The sequence below is a fragment of the Scomber scombrus genome, chromosome 13 (genome assembly GCF_963691925.1).
Source record: "Scomber scombrus chromosome 13, fScoSco1.1, whole genome shotgun sequence".
Classification (NCBI taxonomy): Eukaryota; Metazoa; Chordata; class Actinopteri; order Scombriformes; family Scombridae; genus Scomber; species Scomber scombrus.
The window spans coordinates 27,296,330-27,311,483 of NC_084982.1; the positions used below are offsets into that span (position 1 = coordinate 27,296,330).

Sequence of the window (15,154 nt, forward strand, 5' to 3'; positions counted from 1 at the left end):
TATTATGTTACTACCACTCCTCCTAACTTATTATTATGTTACTACGCTCCTCCTAACTTATTATTATGTTACTACCACTCCTCCTAACTTATTATTATGTTACTACACTCCTCCTAACTTATTATTATGTTACTACACTCCTCCTGTCCTGATGCACGGCTGTGTGTTGACCGTACAGATGTGGCTGCAGTCTGTCATAATGTGTCATTAATAGTCCAACTGATGTTGACAGTTTAACACAGTTTGTTTGGAGCATGTTAAAGAGTGAGTTGCTCAGAGGCTTGCATCATTTATCGGATCATATTTGGGTAAAAACAAAGAAGCCAAATCATTTTTCAACAGATTAAATACAATTTAAAAAACACCTTTACCGACTTTGACTGATTGATTGAAATATTTACTACTTTAAACACAATCTGTGCTGTAAAGGCTGTTTAAAGTCCTTAATATGTTGTTAATGTTGATGATTACAAAGGAGGTTACATTTGAAGTCAGACCTTTAAGATTTTACTCAGGAGGGTTTTTTCCTCATTTTTTAATATTTAACATGTTACTGAATACATATATTACTGTTTTTAATTCTTTTAAATCAATATTTTTTTTTATATTTAGTAAATAAATCATGATGTGAGCTTATTTGGAGCACACATGGGCTTAAATGGAGTCACAGTACCAATTAAACCCACTTTATTCATCAAATATCTTTATTTTATATTCCAAAATCTACATGAACTAATGAATACATTTTCACATGAGAGATAAATGTTGCTTTATAAGAAATGATCTCCCTTATAAATCATGTCAGTATCCATGAAAAACAGCTGGACTTAGATTTTGGTGATTAATGGGAACATTTACCCTAACAGCTGGAAACATTGGTTAGAACATTAGAAAAGTCAATAAGTCATCAAATGTAATAAATTACATTACTTTGATGATGTCATTGAAATAGTTACATTACTTATTATATTTTTAATAGAGTAACTAGTAATCTGTAACCTATTACATTTCCAAAGTAACCTCCCTAACCCTGCTAATGACTGATAATTATAATTTCCTAATATATATGTTACTTCTCTTTAACTGAGCAGCTCACTCAGCTGAAGCACTGTCTGTACAAGTCTTTATAAAATAATAGAATAGAATAGAACAGAACAGAATAGAACAGAATAGAATAGAACAGAATAGAACAGAACAGAATAGAATAGAACAGAATAGAATAGAGTAGAACAGAATAGAATAGAACAGATAGAATAGAACAGAATAGAACAGAATAGAATAGAATAGAACAGAACAGAATAGAACAGAATAGAATAGAACAGAACAGAATAGAACAGAATAGAACAGAATAGAATAGAACAGAACAGAATAGAACAGAATAGAATAGAACAGAATAGAATAGAGTAGAACAGAATAGAATAGAACAGAATAGAACAGAACAGAATAGAACAGAATAGAACAGAACAGAATAGAATAGAATAGAGTAGAATAGAATAGAACAGAATAGAATATAATAGAATAGAACAGAATAGAATAGAACAGAATAGAATAGAACAGAATAGAACAGAATAGAACAGAATAGAATAGAACAGAATAGAATAGAACAGAATAGAATAGAACAGAATAGAACAGAATAGAACAGAATAGAATAGAACAGAATAGAACAGAATATAATAGAACAGAATAGAACAGAATAGAACAGAATAGAATAGAACAGAATAGAACACAATAGAATAGAACAGAATAGAATAGAATAGAACAGAATAGAACAGAATAGAATAGAAAGTGTTATTGTCTTTATATTTTACATATAATGAGATTACAGGTGCCACTCCAATTGTGCTTTAAATACAAATATAAAAAGACAAATGTAGCTAAAAAAGAGGAGATGCAGCTATAATAGCATACTATGGAGGATATAGATAGATAGATAGATAGATAGATAGATAGATAGATAGATAGATAGATAGATAGATAGATAGATAGATAGATAGATAGATAGATAAAGATAAATGTGATTTCTGTGCTTTAGTTAAAGTATATTTTGTGTCTTGTGTGCTTTGTGGGATTCTGCTACTTTCCTCTGAATTAACACTTTCCCTTTAACCTTAAAGCTCAGACTAGTTTCTTTTTGTCTTCTCTCTTTTCCGCCCACTTGTTGTTTTTCTCTTCATCGTCACCTCGCCTCGTCTTGCATCGTCTTCGTCTTCGTGGTCTCCTCCTCTTCTTCTTCCTCTTCCTCCTCCTCCTCCTTCCTCCATTCTCCTCATCCTCTCACTTCCTGTCCTGTCCATCCTTCACTCCCTCTCCGGCTGCGCTGTGGCAACAGTCGGTTATGGGGTTGGGGTGTCGACGGACTGTCAAAGAACCCCCCCGCCCCTCCTCCTCCTCCTCCGCCTCACTCCACCCCTGCTGCCCCCTCCCTAAGGGTCCTACGCAGAGCATACTCACCCAGGTAATGAGGGGGGGCTGAGACTTAAAAGGAGATTAAAGCCCTCAAGGAAACCAGACCCTTTGTCCTAAATCCTGATCCAAATGTCCCTTTTCCCCCCAAACCTGCTGTAGTATATTTTAGTTCTTTAGTTTATTACTTCATCATCTCTGAATAAGAGAATCGTGTAACATTGCTTCAGTGATGTGTTTAATGCTGTGTCCATAATAAGAGACTAAAAACTCATCATTTCTAAATCAGCTTTAAAAAACTTTGCATGAAAACAGAAACTAATTCAATGCTTGTGTGTCTTTTTTTTTTAAATAATTTGATATCATTCTTATTAAAATATGTGTTTTCTGTGTGTGTTTGTGTGTCTGGTAGCATGATGGAGTACGACACAGAGAATATGAACTCGGAGGAGATTTACAGCTCGCTGCGTGGCGTCACAGAAGCCATTCAGAGCTTCAGCTACCGCAGCCAGGAAGACCTGAACGAGCCAATCAGACGGGAGGGAAAGAGGGACGACGCTGTGAGTCATAACTTTTTAATTTAGCAGGATCTTCCTAAATATTCCTGCTTGGAAAAAATACTTACATAGTTACATACTATTCATAATCTGACTTATAATTATTTATAATTAGTCTCTACACCAATTCACATTCAAAAATTCCTCATCAGTCATTAATAAATGTTTGATTAATCTGTAATGAAGTATCAGTTGCACAAAATTTAAAAATTATGCATTTTATTTCAATTTTTTTCTAATTCCCCCATTTAAAAAAAGAAGTTGACGTGAACAGTTTGTAAGGGTTAAGCCTCAATCTAACTTTACTGGTTGGCAGCTCTGTAGTGAAATCAGTCTGATTAATTGAATTTAAATAAAATGTCTTTTCTTGCATTGTTTTTTTCTGCAGCATTGTCTCAACATTTTGGATTTATTTGTGAATAAACTGCACAAAAATCAAGCAATCATCTCTCAACTTAATCTTTCTCTATGCTAAACAACACATCGTTTTAGCTGTAACAACCCTCAGATCTTGTATCCTGAATAAAAAAGTTTTCTTCAACCATTTCACCTTTTAATGGAAAGGATTACATTTCAATTTAACATGTTGATGGAACTTGGTGGACGTTTCTGACCAACCTCTCCTACTTCCAAGGTGCATGGAGGAGGGAAAAAGTCAAAAAAAAAAGAAAAGCAAATGCATAAACAAGAAATCCTTCATTTATTAAGTTTGGCAGAAGCTCATAAAAGCTGATTTTCATTATTTTGCGACACCCTGTGGTCATGTAGACTTTGCCTTGAATCATAATGACTTGAAGCTCCATAAGTTGAAGAACAATCATCTGAGAGTAAAAAAGAGTTTAGAGACAATAATAAATAGCTTTAAATCATTTCACTCCTCTCCTGATGTCTCACAGGCCGGTAGAGAAGGCGTAGCGTCGTCTCCCGGCTCTGATGCCCGCCTGGGTTTGGATGTGGTGGAAGGGGGTCGCACCGCCTTGGACAACAAGACTTCGCTGCTCAACACGCCGTCAGCACGCTCCTTCACAGGGCCGCGCGGTCGAGAGTTCGCTCCTTACGGCTACGGAGAAACCATCTGCAGCTACGATAAGAGCGCCCTGAAGGAAGCCGTGTTCGATGATGACGTGGAGCAGTTCAGAGACTGTGAGTTCAGTTATTGTTAGATAGAAATGATATAAAGATGACAATATACTGCACCAAAATCATATTTTAATCACGTATATTTAGAGTTTTAGAAGCTTTCTAGGTCTGAAAAAAAGAGGTTTTAATGATTTAAATGCTTAATTTAAATGTGTTACACAGTATTCAACATTTTATATGTGATTTAATTCAAATGTAACTTTTCAGATGGCTTCAAACACAATGAACAGAATGACACTCAGATGCTCTAGTTGCACTATACATAACTTCTTATATACAATATAGAAGCACCTTCATTAAAAAAAAAATAAAATATGTTAAAACACTACTGAAAAACTCCACTGAGATGCTCTCATACACATTATTGACATATTTTCTACTCGTTAATATTCATATATTCAATATCTTTACAGTATATTCTCAGCACTCTGTCACAATATTTCATAATTGGAGCTTTTAGAGCTTATATTTCGTCAACTTTTGCAGTTTTGAACAAGTAAAAAGATCAAGAAGTAAAAAGATGACAGGAATGAAAGGGAGCTTATGTCCACATAGTGCATGTGTTTAAATCACTGTGCCAGTCCATCTGTCCTCCACCATCAGTCCATCATGTAGTGAGATCATGTCATGTTGATCTGACAGCACACATGAAGAGTCCTGAAGGGTTACCGCTCTTAAAATGAGACTTAAAATATTCTGTCAGATACAAATGTGGTGAAGATTATTTGTAGTCTGTATTGAGCCTCATGCAGGAAGACGCACACTAACAAATCCCCTATGATTGTCGGTCATATATAAGATTTGTATTTCATTGTTTTATTAAACACTGATTAATGGGATTCACCAGTGTTTTCTTATTTTTCTCTTACAAGCAGTCGAGAGCATTCATAACAAGATAATAAAAAAACATCAGTTTTAAATTTGAGCAACATAAAAAACATGACATGAATATCATAAAATCCAATGTTAGATTATGTTCCAGAGTAATTATAATGATTGGATTGTTACATTTATGAGTTTAAGAAATACTATTGGTCTACTGATCTCATTTAGGACTGTAATACGTTTAAGTTTATTTAACAGTAAGTTAGTTTCATTACTGCTAAAGTTCTACTTCTTCTTCTTCCTGCCTTTTTTTTTGGGTGGCTTCTCTCTGATTCCTGGACATGTGCCAGAGTATTTGCACACAGCACAACACAACACAACAACTGCCCTTATTTAGAGTTTAGATTCATTACTTCTGATAATAACAAACAAACAATCAGTCACACGCCTCCAATTTAAGATTAAGTGGGATTTATCATTCAGCACAGCTGGGTAAGAGCAGATATCTGGAGTTAACATCTGGAGTTAACTTGTTGTTTCCACATGAGGCCCAATCAATCAATCAATCAATCAATCAATCAATCAATCAATCAATCAATCAATCAATCAATCAATCAATCAATCAATCAATCAATGTAGTTCAAAGTGCTTCACAGTTGATTGACAAGCTGATAATAAGAACAGAACAAGTACAGACTGAGAACAACATAAAGAATAAGAGGCCCAGTATGTTGCATTGTGATCATTATATTAATCAAGTTGACAACACAAACCAGCCTGTGCATCAGTTGTTGTTGTCATCACATCCTTTGCACCCCTCCTGTCTCCTGTTACCCCTCTATCTACCCCCCCCCATCCACTTCCACCTCCCCACCTTCATCCCTCCTCCACGCCTCCCCCGCTCCTCCTCCTCCTCCTCCTCTCCAGGCCGACGTCAGGAAAGTGGTGAAAACAAGATGACGATCCCCAAGGTCTTTGGTCCTGGTAAAGATGCCCCGCCCCCCCCTCCGCCCGCCTGCCCCCCCCAGCCCCCCTCCCTCCGCCTTACAGACTTATTAAAACTAAACTGAACAGATTTACTGACTCTACCTTCACTCCACTCACCCTCCGTCTGTGTTTGCATTATTCACTCAACTCTCTCAAGTCCCGTCACTGTTTTATCATTTTCTACTAAACTCCACCTCTGACCTGAATCCTCAACTCTAACTCCAACCTCAATGTTTCAATGTGTTACAATGACTAATGTGAGTTTATCATTATAATGGCATAGAATATATAGTATAAACTGCACACTGACACCTATAACACAATATTAGTTTAGTTATTAATGGATCCTCATTAGCTATTACTATTGGGGGTCCACACAGGTCATTTATAACTATATATAAACATATTCATACAAGAAAAACACATGATGAGTGTAGCAAGAAAGAAAAAAAAGAACAAAAACACATAAAATACAAAATAATGTAAAACACATACACAACTCCTCTCCATTTACACTATATTTCAAGAGAGGAGTATATTTATGACATCAGATTATTCAATTATTCATCATATTTTGTAAGATGCATTTTTTTTAGGATTTTAGTTAAACAGTGATAAATGGTTGCTGCTGATATGACACAACCATTAAAAGAAAGAAAGAAAAAGTACATTACACATGAGAAAGCTGCACATATTTTTATCCTTCGACTGTATATACAAATTGATATTCCTTTAATGTCAAAACTGTTCAGAAATCTAACATTTAAAGGCATCTTATTGTCTATAAATCTCATGTACAGAACCAAACCAACAATTAACTAATCTACTTACAAGTATTGTGTGTGAATGTGAAGCCTCATATATCTTATTACTCTGTGCTGTGGACTTCCATTGTTGTCCAAAAACTACTTAAAATATATCAATGAGCCACTTTGGTGCACTGGGTGACATGTTTCTTTATTATAATGAGTATTGGGATCTGTAGTTTGTTTAGAAATGACTCGTGATCACATTTTCAGTCCTCAGACAGTAGTAAGGCTGTAAGGCAGACACTGAGCATGTGTTTCTATTTACAGATATTTAATAGTTATTTGCACTACATATCACAACCTCTTTCACTGAAGGTCTTTGAGAGATTTACAGTGTTGTACAAACTCAAGAAGTTGTGGTTTGTAGCACAAGTTAATGAAGCTCTGCACATGCTCAGTAGTGTCCGCCATACAAGGGACTACTCTCCTAAGACTGGAAACATGATCACTGTTATTAGTCTTTGGAGGCCATTACTAAGAAATTACAATAAAATACTGTGTCCATAGTTTTCATGATGAAGCAACATGTGTTTTTAATAGTTTTTGGACAACATCAAAGGGTCTACAGCACAGAGGATTAAGGAATATATCCGGCTTTAACTTTAGACCTTCGTTAAATACTTAGCTTTTAACATTATCGTGCATTCTGAGATATGTTTCTCATACAGAATGCATGTCTTTTTGCATGTCATGTCATTTGATATTGAGTCTTGAAATTGAATTGGTCCCTAATCAAAGTGAAATTTGCATATTTTTAAATTTAATTACATTTCTATTACTCTTTAAAAACTAAAATTAAAAACTCTCAGATTACACGAAGAATGGAAGATGCTAATATAAATATTGGGTTGTGGTTTTTTTAAAGTCTAACTTGTTGCTCTCGTCTTCTGTCTGAAAGCAGTCGGACAGGATCACTCAGACATGGTGGCCGACCTGCTTAAGGAACTGTCCAATCACAACGAGCGTACAGAGGAGCGTAAAGGCGCCTTGGTGGAGCTGCTGAAGATCACACGAGAAGACAGCCTGGCCGTGTGGGACGAACACTTTAAAACTATCCTCCTCCTCCTGCTGGAGACACTGGGTGACAAAGATGTACGTATGAGTGTGTTTATGTGCCTTTATTGAGGTTTTATAATTATCATACAGTTAAATCTTATGAATATAAATGTGCAGAAGATACTTATCACACCCCCCAACCCTTCAATCTGATAGAGTATGAGTATGCAAGTATCAAATAGCAGGATATTTCTACTCTTACCTGACTGCTCGTGCTCCTTTCTCCACCAGCACACCATCCGAGCTCTGGCCTTACGCGTGCTGAAGGAGATTTTAAGGAACCAGCCGGCCCGCTTCAAAAACTACGCCGAGCTCACCATCATGAAGACCCTGGAGGCTCACAAAGACTCTCACAAGGAGGTACAAAGCTCCCACATACAGACTGGAGAACTACGTTTATACATTGCTGCATTTTAAAGCTGCGTATTTTATTTATTTCTTTAGTTTGGGATGTTTTTCGCCCTTTTAGCTCTGTTTTGGTCTCCACCAGCTCCTGAGAAAAGTACCTGGCTGCTCTTTTAGCTGTAAAAAACTTCCACTACATTCACCAGCCGGTCACTGAGTTTGTCTGTCTGCTGTTTGGTGTCGGGCAGATAACGTACAGTGAGGATTATCAGAGTTTTCTCACAGAAAGAAAAACACCTGCTGCAGCTCCTGCAGCTGCTGCTGCTGGAAGTTCAATTTGAGCAAAGTTTAGCCTCTTTTAGCTCAGTATGTGTGTGTTCATCACTTCAAGCCTCACTGATCACATCAAAAAGATTCATTTGATTCATCAGTTATATAAAAATATTGATTAATGCAGATTTAAACAGAGCTGACTAAAGTTATACTGAGCTTTAACCAGTACAATGGTTTTTATTTTGCACTTTACTAGATCATTTGTTTTTATAACAGATTTTAGTATTGTTATTTATTTTTAAACATTACGTGTGTTTATTTATTTATCTATCTATTGGCTTATTACTTTTACACCTCTTTTTATTGTCTTTTTATTTCCCATTGGGATCAATAAAGTGACCACCTATCTATCTATCTAGTATTAAGACATAAAGTGACATCATCCTCTATCGATTCATAAACTTAAACACAACATTTGTGTTAAAAACCTTTCAGACATATTAAACTTTAAAATGATGTAAAACTTTTTAAGTTTTGTATCATACAGTATGTGTTGCACCACTCACATGTCTACATATGGAATACCTCAGACATGAAACAGCATGAAGGTTAAAAAGGTTATAAAAGTTTCATAGTCCATACTAACAATGACTGAATGAATACTTCATCAGTGATCAATTATTATGAAAACAGTAACAATAGCTGAACACAGTAATCAACATGTGACCCAGAGCTCAGGAACATAAAGTTACGATGGTTTATTCTGGGTTACTTTGAAAGAAATCCTCCTCCTACCAGGATAGTACAGAGAGTGCGTCACACACATCAAACACACACACACACACACACACATACAAACACACACACACATCAAACGCTGACACCTTAAATACACACTGAGGCTTTTAGATGAAACCTCCAGATCAATAATAATTCACCAATTGGGATAAATAAACAGTGTTTAAACGCAGGAAAGTTTTTTTGTTTCTTTTTGGCTAATACTTCAAAAAACATCAAAAATCAATATTTTCTCAGTACCTGGATAATTAAGTTTCTTATCAATTTATTTGCTTTTGGGAAACCAGAACAATCATTTTCAGTCTTCTGCAGGTGTGTTGAGCCATAAAAAGACCTTTAGAGTATCAGTCTGGTCCAAAATAAATAAACCCTTTGATCAGAAAAAGGTGATTTCCTTTCAGGTTAATTGGTACATCTTCAATCTGGATGAATTCTAACTTTCCTCAAATCTAAGGAATATTCATGAAGGCACAACATATTCCACTTATTGTATATGTCATGCTTTCTGACTCTAACTCATTCCTTTCACACATAATAATATCACATAAATCTTAATGCACATGTGTCTCTTGTTCTCTTTTAGGTGGTTCGTGCAGCTGAGGAGGCGGCGTCCACTCTGGCCGGCTCCATCCACCCAGAGCAGTGCATCAAGGTGCTCTGCCCTATCGTGCAGACGGCCGATTACCCCATCAACCTGGCCGCCATCAAGATGCAAACCAAAGTCATTGAACGCATCGCCAAGGACTCTCTCCTGCAGCTGCTGCCAGACATCATCCCAGGACTCCTGCAGGTCTGTTAGTGTAAATAAAATCACAGCAAAGACACACTGATTTAAGTTGTTATATGTGCACATTTTTTTATAGATATGGTTAAATTACCAAAATAAAACCATTTTTTTTAAATTTCTGACAGCAACACAAAATTGGCAAAAGAGAGCAGGTGATTTTGTAATTGCAGACATCCCAAATGTTCTCGTCTGCTTATTTGGACATTGTGCATATTTGGACACTGGGAATTATTTGCCTTATTTGTCCCTGGAAATGTTTGCGTGTACTCTGCACTCTTTGCCGACTCCTCCCACATTGCTGCCGACCCCTGGTGTGTGTGTGTGTGCGTGCGTGTTCTCGTGCACGCCCGGTGCCTGATGCTACCTCCTCTCTCCGCAGGGCTATGACAACACAGAGAGCAGCGTTCGCAAGGCCAGTGTGTTCTGTCTGGTGGCTATCTACTCTGTGATTGGAGAGGACCTCAAACCCCACCTGGCACAGCTCACGGGCAGCAAGGTACGGACCGCTGCCAGCAAGTGTCTCTCTGCATGTACACCCACACCCACACACACACGTACACACACACACACACAGTCACCAGCACCTCTTCAACAGACGCAGAGTCTTATCATCTTCCCATGTTGTTATTTCTCGGCCGGTTTGAGCCGGGGTCATATTTGCCCTACTTTCACTACGACATTCGTCCTTGAGTTACGTAATGCGTGCCGAGGGTCAGGTTCACCTGAATGGAGGGACCACCACCACCTCACTTACAATCTGTTACTCACGTACAATCTGTTGGACAGCTGATGCAGCAGCTATTTCTCAAAAACATAGAGTAGATGTGTGTAGTCAGAAAAGAAAGCATTGTTTTTTCTTATGTAATGAGGTCCAGTTGTGTTAGAAAGGCAAAATAGTCATAAGTATCCAGCCAGACTCACTCTGCAACAGGTGGATGTTTGCATTTTATACCTAATTATTTATCCTAAGCATACATCATGGCATAAAAGAATATAGAGAGTTTGGTAATTAGATAATAATTTAGAATAAAATAGTCATATTTCAGTGTTTCCTTTGAACTCTTCTGCACTTATAATGACATTAACAGAGTTTGAGAGCTTGAAATGAAGAGATAACTTGTTGCTTCTTCATCATTTTGGCAAAAAAAAAAAAAAAAAAAAGCACCTGTCAGACATAAGAGCATTATCTGCCTTCAATATCATAAAGTGTGCCTCTGTGTTTCTTTGGCTGGAAGCACATTTCCTCAGCATCTTATCACTGCCACCACTCAGGGTACATTCAGTTAGTTTGGATCCTTTTTCATTTTAAATAATAAATCTGCTTCAGGAAATGTGAGTGGATTGATGTTTGAGGCTCTGATGCTGCAGCAGCTCCAGCTAAACATCAGTTGGTTTGAGATGAAGGTGGGATCATGTTCCCTCCACAAACCAAACACTTGAAGCATCAAGAACAACTTTATGTATGAATATATCACTCTTTCATAGAAACACAACCAAAAAAAGATGCTTGTACATGATGAAGTGAATATTTAGCTTCTTCCTGAGAGATCAAAATAAAAGCTAACTGTGTCTTGTTGTTGTTTGTTTGTTTACAGATGAAGTTATTGAACCTCTACATCAAGCGAGCCCAGACGACCAACAGCAATAGCAGCAGCTCCTCGGACGTCTCCTCTCACAGTTAATGGAGGGGAGGTGTTTTTCCTTGGGAGACGCTCCCCCCTCCCCCCGACCCCCCCTGCGGCTGGACGGCTGTCCAGGACGCTCCTCTCAGACTCCTCTATCTCTGAGCTTCCCTTCCTCTGCATCATAACTCAAACTCCACTGCGCTTTTCTTTTCGTTCCTCCTCCTCCTCTTCCTCCCTCCCCTGCCTGCCTTTTTTTGGCTCTGGAACCTTTTTGAATGTAACTGTGGATTGATTTTAGAGCGGTGGGGGAAGAGACTCGACATATTTAAGAGTTTTTTTGGATCGCTTCATGAAAGAAAGAATTGCACTTTCTCTTCCTCGCGCCTCTTTTTTTTTCTCTCTCTCTCTCTTTATAAACGAGAGATTCTCCTGCAGCCGTCACAGTTTGGTGGAATGAGGAGTTCGTGTTTGAGATTCATGCAAAAATATCTGCATCAAAAAGTTGAGGAAATAATAATAACAATAATAATAATAACAATAATAATAATAATTATAATAATAACGATGTGGTGCAAGAAATTTCTGTCAAATGGACTCCAGATGTGGGAAGAAATGTCATTTGGCTGGCCCAGTGATGGTAATAAATAAGCCCAGAGGTTTTGGGGATGAATTCTGTTTTTGGGGAACATAAAAACCAAATATTTATAAAAGAAAAAAAAGATATGTGTAAGGGAACAATATGACAGAAAATAGAAAAGAACTTAATTATAATTTTTAGTTAATATTTAAATTTTATTGATCATAATCGCAGGCTCAGAGAAGCCTTTACATTGTTTTTTTATGTTAATTTGTAATTAAGAGTTGAGAGACATAATGAATTGAATCCCCCTCTTTCATGAAATTAAAATAACTTCTCAAGCTTCAGAAATTGACAATCCTTAAAAATGTACGTGCAGATATTTAAGTTTGAGGTACAGAAGATGAAATCGCTGTTAAACTGCACAAGTAAAAGTTTTTCTGACTTAAAAATTCATCAGAAAAATCAGCAGACGAGTCTATAAAAAGTTGTGTTGCCTGTATCATTTTAGTTTTTTCCACTCTTGAGCTTTCCATCTTGCATCGAGCTCAAAAAACGTTCACGCTTTCAGAAGATGCCATCGGCGAGGCTCAAGAGGAAATCCTTTAACGTTGTAAATAACCGCAGATGTTTTTCCCTGCTCGGATTTTTTTGGGAAAGAGAAACAGAGAAAGAGAGACGATCCGAGACAGGTGAAAAAAAAACAACAAAAAGAGACATGACCAGGCCTTATTCACTTCACACACACACACACACACACACACACGCTCATGTCTCCTGATTTAAGGGGACACAGAGAGTGAATGGGATGTACAGCACTGTAACTCTTGGCTCTCAAGAAGAAGAAAAAAAATGTGAATCTGTAAGAAAAAGAAAAAAAAACAACAAACGGACCCCAGCAGTGTTTTCTTTGACCTGTGATGACGACGCAAATACAGTATTAGTTGTTTCCTCCTCTGATCTCCTTCAGTTCCCACCTTCACATTAACAACCAACACAGCTTCTGCAATAACCTGCAAATAATTAACACAGATATGAATTTTTTAAAAAAAAAGGTTTTTGTACATACACCTTTTTTCTTTTTTTTTCTTTTTTTGTCCATGTCCAAAAAAAAAAGAAAAGTGATGAACAGGTTGACTTATCTCACTACTACTTTTTTCCCCCCCGCACGTTAGCAAAGTAGCTTGCATGTAACCTCTGCAGCACACACACACACACACACACACACACACACACACACACACACACACACACACACAGTCAACTTTGTGCTGCTTTGAATTGAATTGAATTGAAGCTGGGCCCGGTGATTTTTTTCGGCTGTTTAAAAGTGCACTTGTAACATCATCATATTACTCATTTACTCTGATTTAAGGTTTCAATCAAGAGGAGGTGGATCAAAAAAAAAGAAAAGAAAAGGTAGAGAAAGGAGCACCAACTACTGACCAGGTGTATTTTAGCCGGTAGCTGGAAATGCATACCTCAAATGTTTGATTTCAGTGTTTAGTTTAAAAGGTATCAAATGATGTTAAAATTTAAAAAACAAACAAAAAAAGCTTTAAAAGGTGTTTGATTCATGCTCGATCTCTCTCTCTTGAAGCTGATTGATTTCTGTAGTTTTCACCCCTGGTTCTTCTTAAAGAGATACGAGTCTGATCTGATTTCTATTATAATGAGACGAGAGAGAAGGGATCTTGACTCATTACGCTTTTCTTTTTTTAAAATAAACTCTTACTTTGCTAACGTCTAATCATCATATAAAAAAGGAAGTGTTAAGAAATTCCTGCTTTTTCTCGTGGACCTGGAAGTGTGAAAGACAATTACTGTACGTATTGCGACATTGGTGATTTCATTGAGTTAATCCACTGCAAACAGAAAAAACTACAAGAAAACGGGCCAATTCTTCTTATTTAAGTTAAATGAATGTACAAAATTTACATGTGTGTGTGTTAATTTGCTCTTTTTACATAATGTTTTCATTGTTTTATGTTTTTTTTTTTTCTTAAAAAATGCTATAAAATTTTAAGTAATGGTACTGAAAACGTTGTCATACGCCCGTCTGCACTCGTACGTGACTTTTTTTTCTCCTTCGAACAGTTTCGGACCTTTTAAATCAGTCGAGTTTTAAAGGCTGCTGCTGCACCAATAGCATACAGCAAAAAACTAAAACTGTGGTTGGCATGACGACGGAGGGGGAAAAAAAAAAGGTTCACAAATCACCCAAACTGCTGGTCGCTAGCATCTGTTACCACACTGCTGGTCTTATAAGAGACAAGATGGTATTCCTTGCAAACTGTTCACTATGCATGTTATACAGCACACTGTCTTTCTTTTTTTTTTCTTTTTTTTTTTTTTGCCTCAATCGCTCATGTAATATTCATACCTGTATTTATATATTTTATTTTATTTGATCTTATTTTATTTTGTTCTGTTCCCTCATGATAAACTGTACAGAAGGCTCTTTTTTTTTTTTTTTTTTTGTTAACATCCACCTGTGATAGATTTGCAACAATGTAAAACTGTTTGCTCTAGAAATAAACAGACTTAAGAGTTGATCTGGTTGGTTTGTTGTTTTTTTGTGTGGAAGTTTTTAGATCTTTTAGGAGTATTTAAAGATTTAAAGTATAGTTCGAGGGTTATGCATAAAGCCCAATTTGATGTCAAGTGGGCCGAACCAGTAAAACCATTCCATAATAACCTATAAACAGGGTTCCCACCTGCACGGGGAAACCTGGAAAGCCTGGAAAATGATTGACCACTTTTCCAGTTATGGAAAACACAAGGAAAATGAGAGGAAAAGGTCAAATGTCCTGGAAAACCTTGAGTTGTTTTGGAGTATTATTTCTCCTCCCTTTGCTTCTCTCTGCATTTTGAGGGAATGCAAATGGTTTAGAAGTGGTAGTTTTTTTAGATATTTTGTGAGTGTCACATATCTCATTTTAGTTCGAGGGTTACGCATAAAGCCCAATTTG

General features: G+C 36.9%; 1 protein-coding gene across 1 annotated transcript in view; it reads left to right on the plus strand.

Moving 5' to 3' along the window:
- The window catches only part of clasp1a (cytoplasmic linker associated protein 1a), a 119,745-nt gene extending 105,393 nt beyond the window's left edge, over positions 1-14,352 (plus strand). The window contains exons 33-40 of the mRNA XM_062431453.1: positions 2,816-2,963; positions 3,857-4,103; positions 5,853-5,909; positions 7,623-7,813; positions 8,009-8,137; positions 9,777-9,983; positions 10,360-10,476; positions 11,576-14,352. Of these exons, the coding sequence (XP_062287437.1) occupies positions 2,816-2,963; positions 3,857-4,103; positions 5,853-5,909; positions 7,623-7,813; positions 8,009-8,137; positions 9,777-9,983; positions 10,360-10,476; positions 11,576-11,662 (1,183 nt within the window). The 3' untranslated portion in view covers positions 11,663-14,352. The remainder of the gene's footprint in view (positions 1-2,815; positions 2,964-3,856; positions 4,104-5,852; positions 5,910-7,622; positions 7,814-8,008; positions 8,138-9,776; positions 9,984-10,359; positions 10,477-11,575) is intronic.
- Positions 14,353-15,154: the final 802 nt, after the last annotated feature.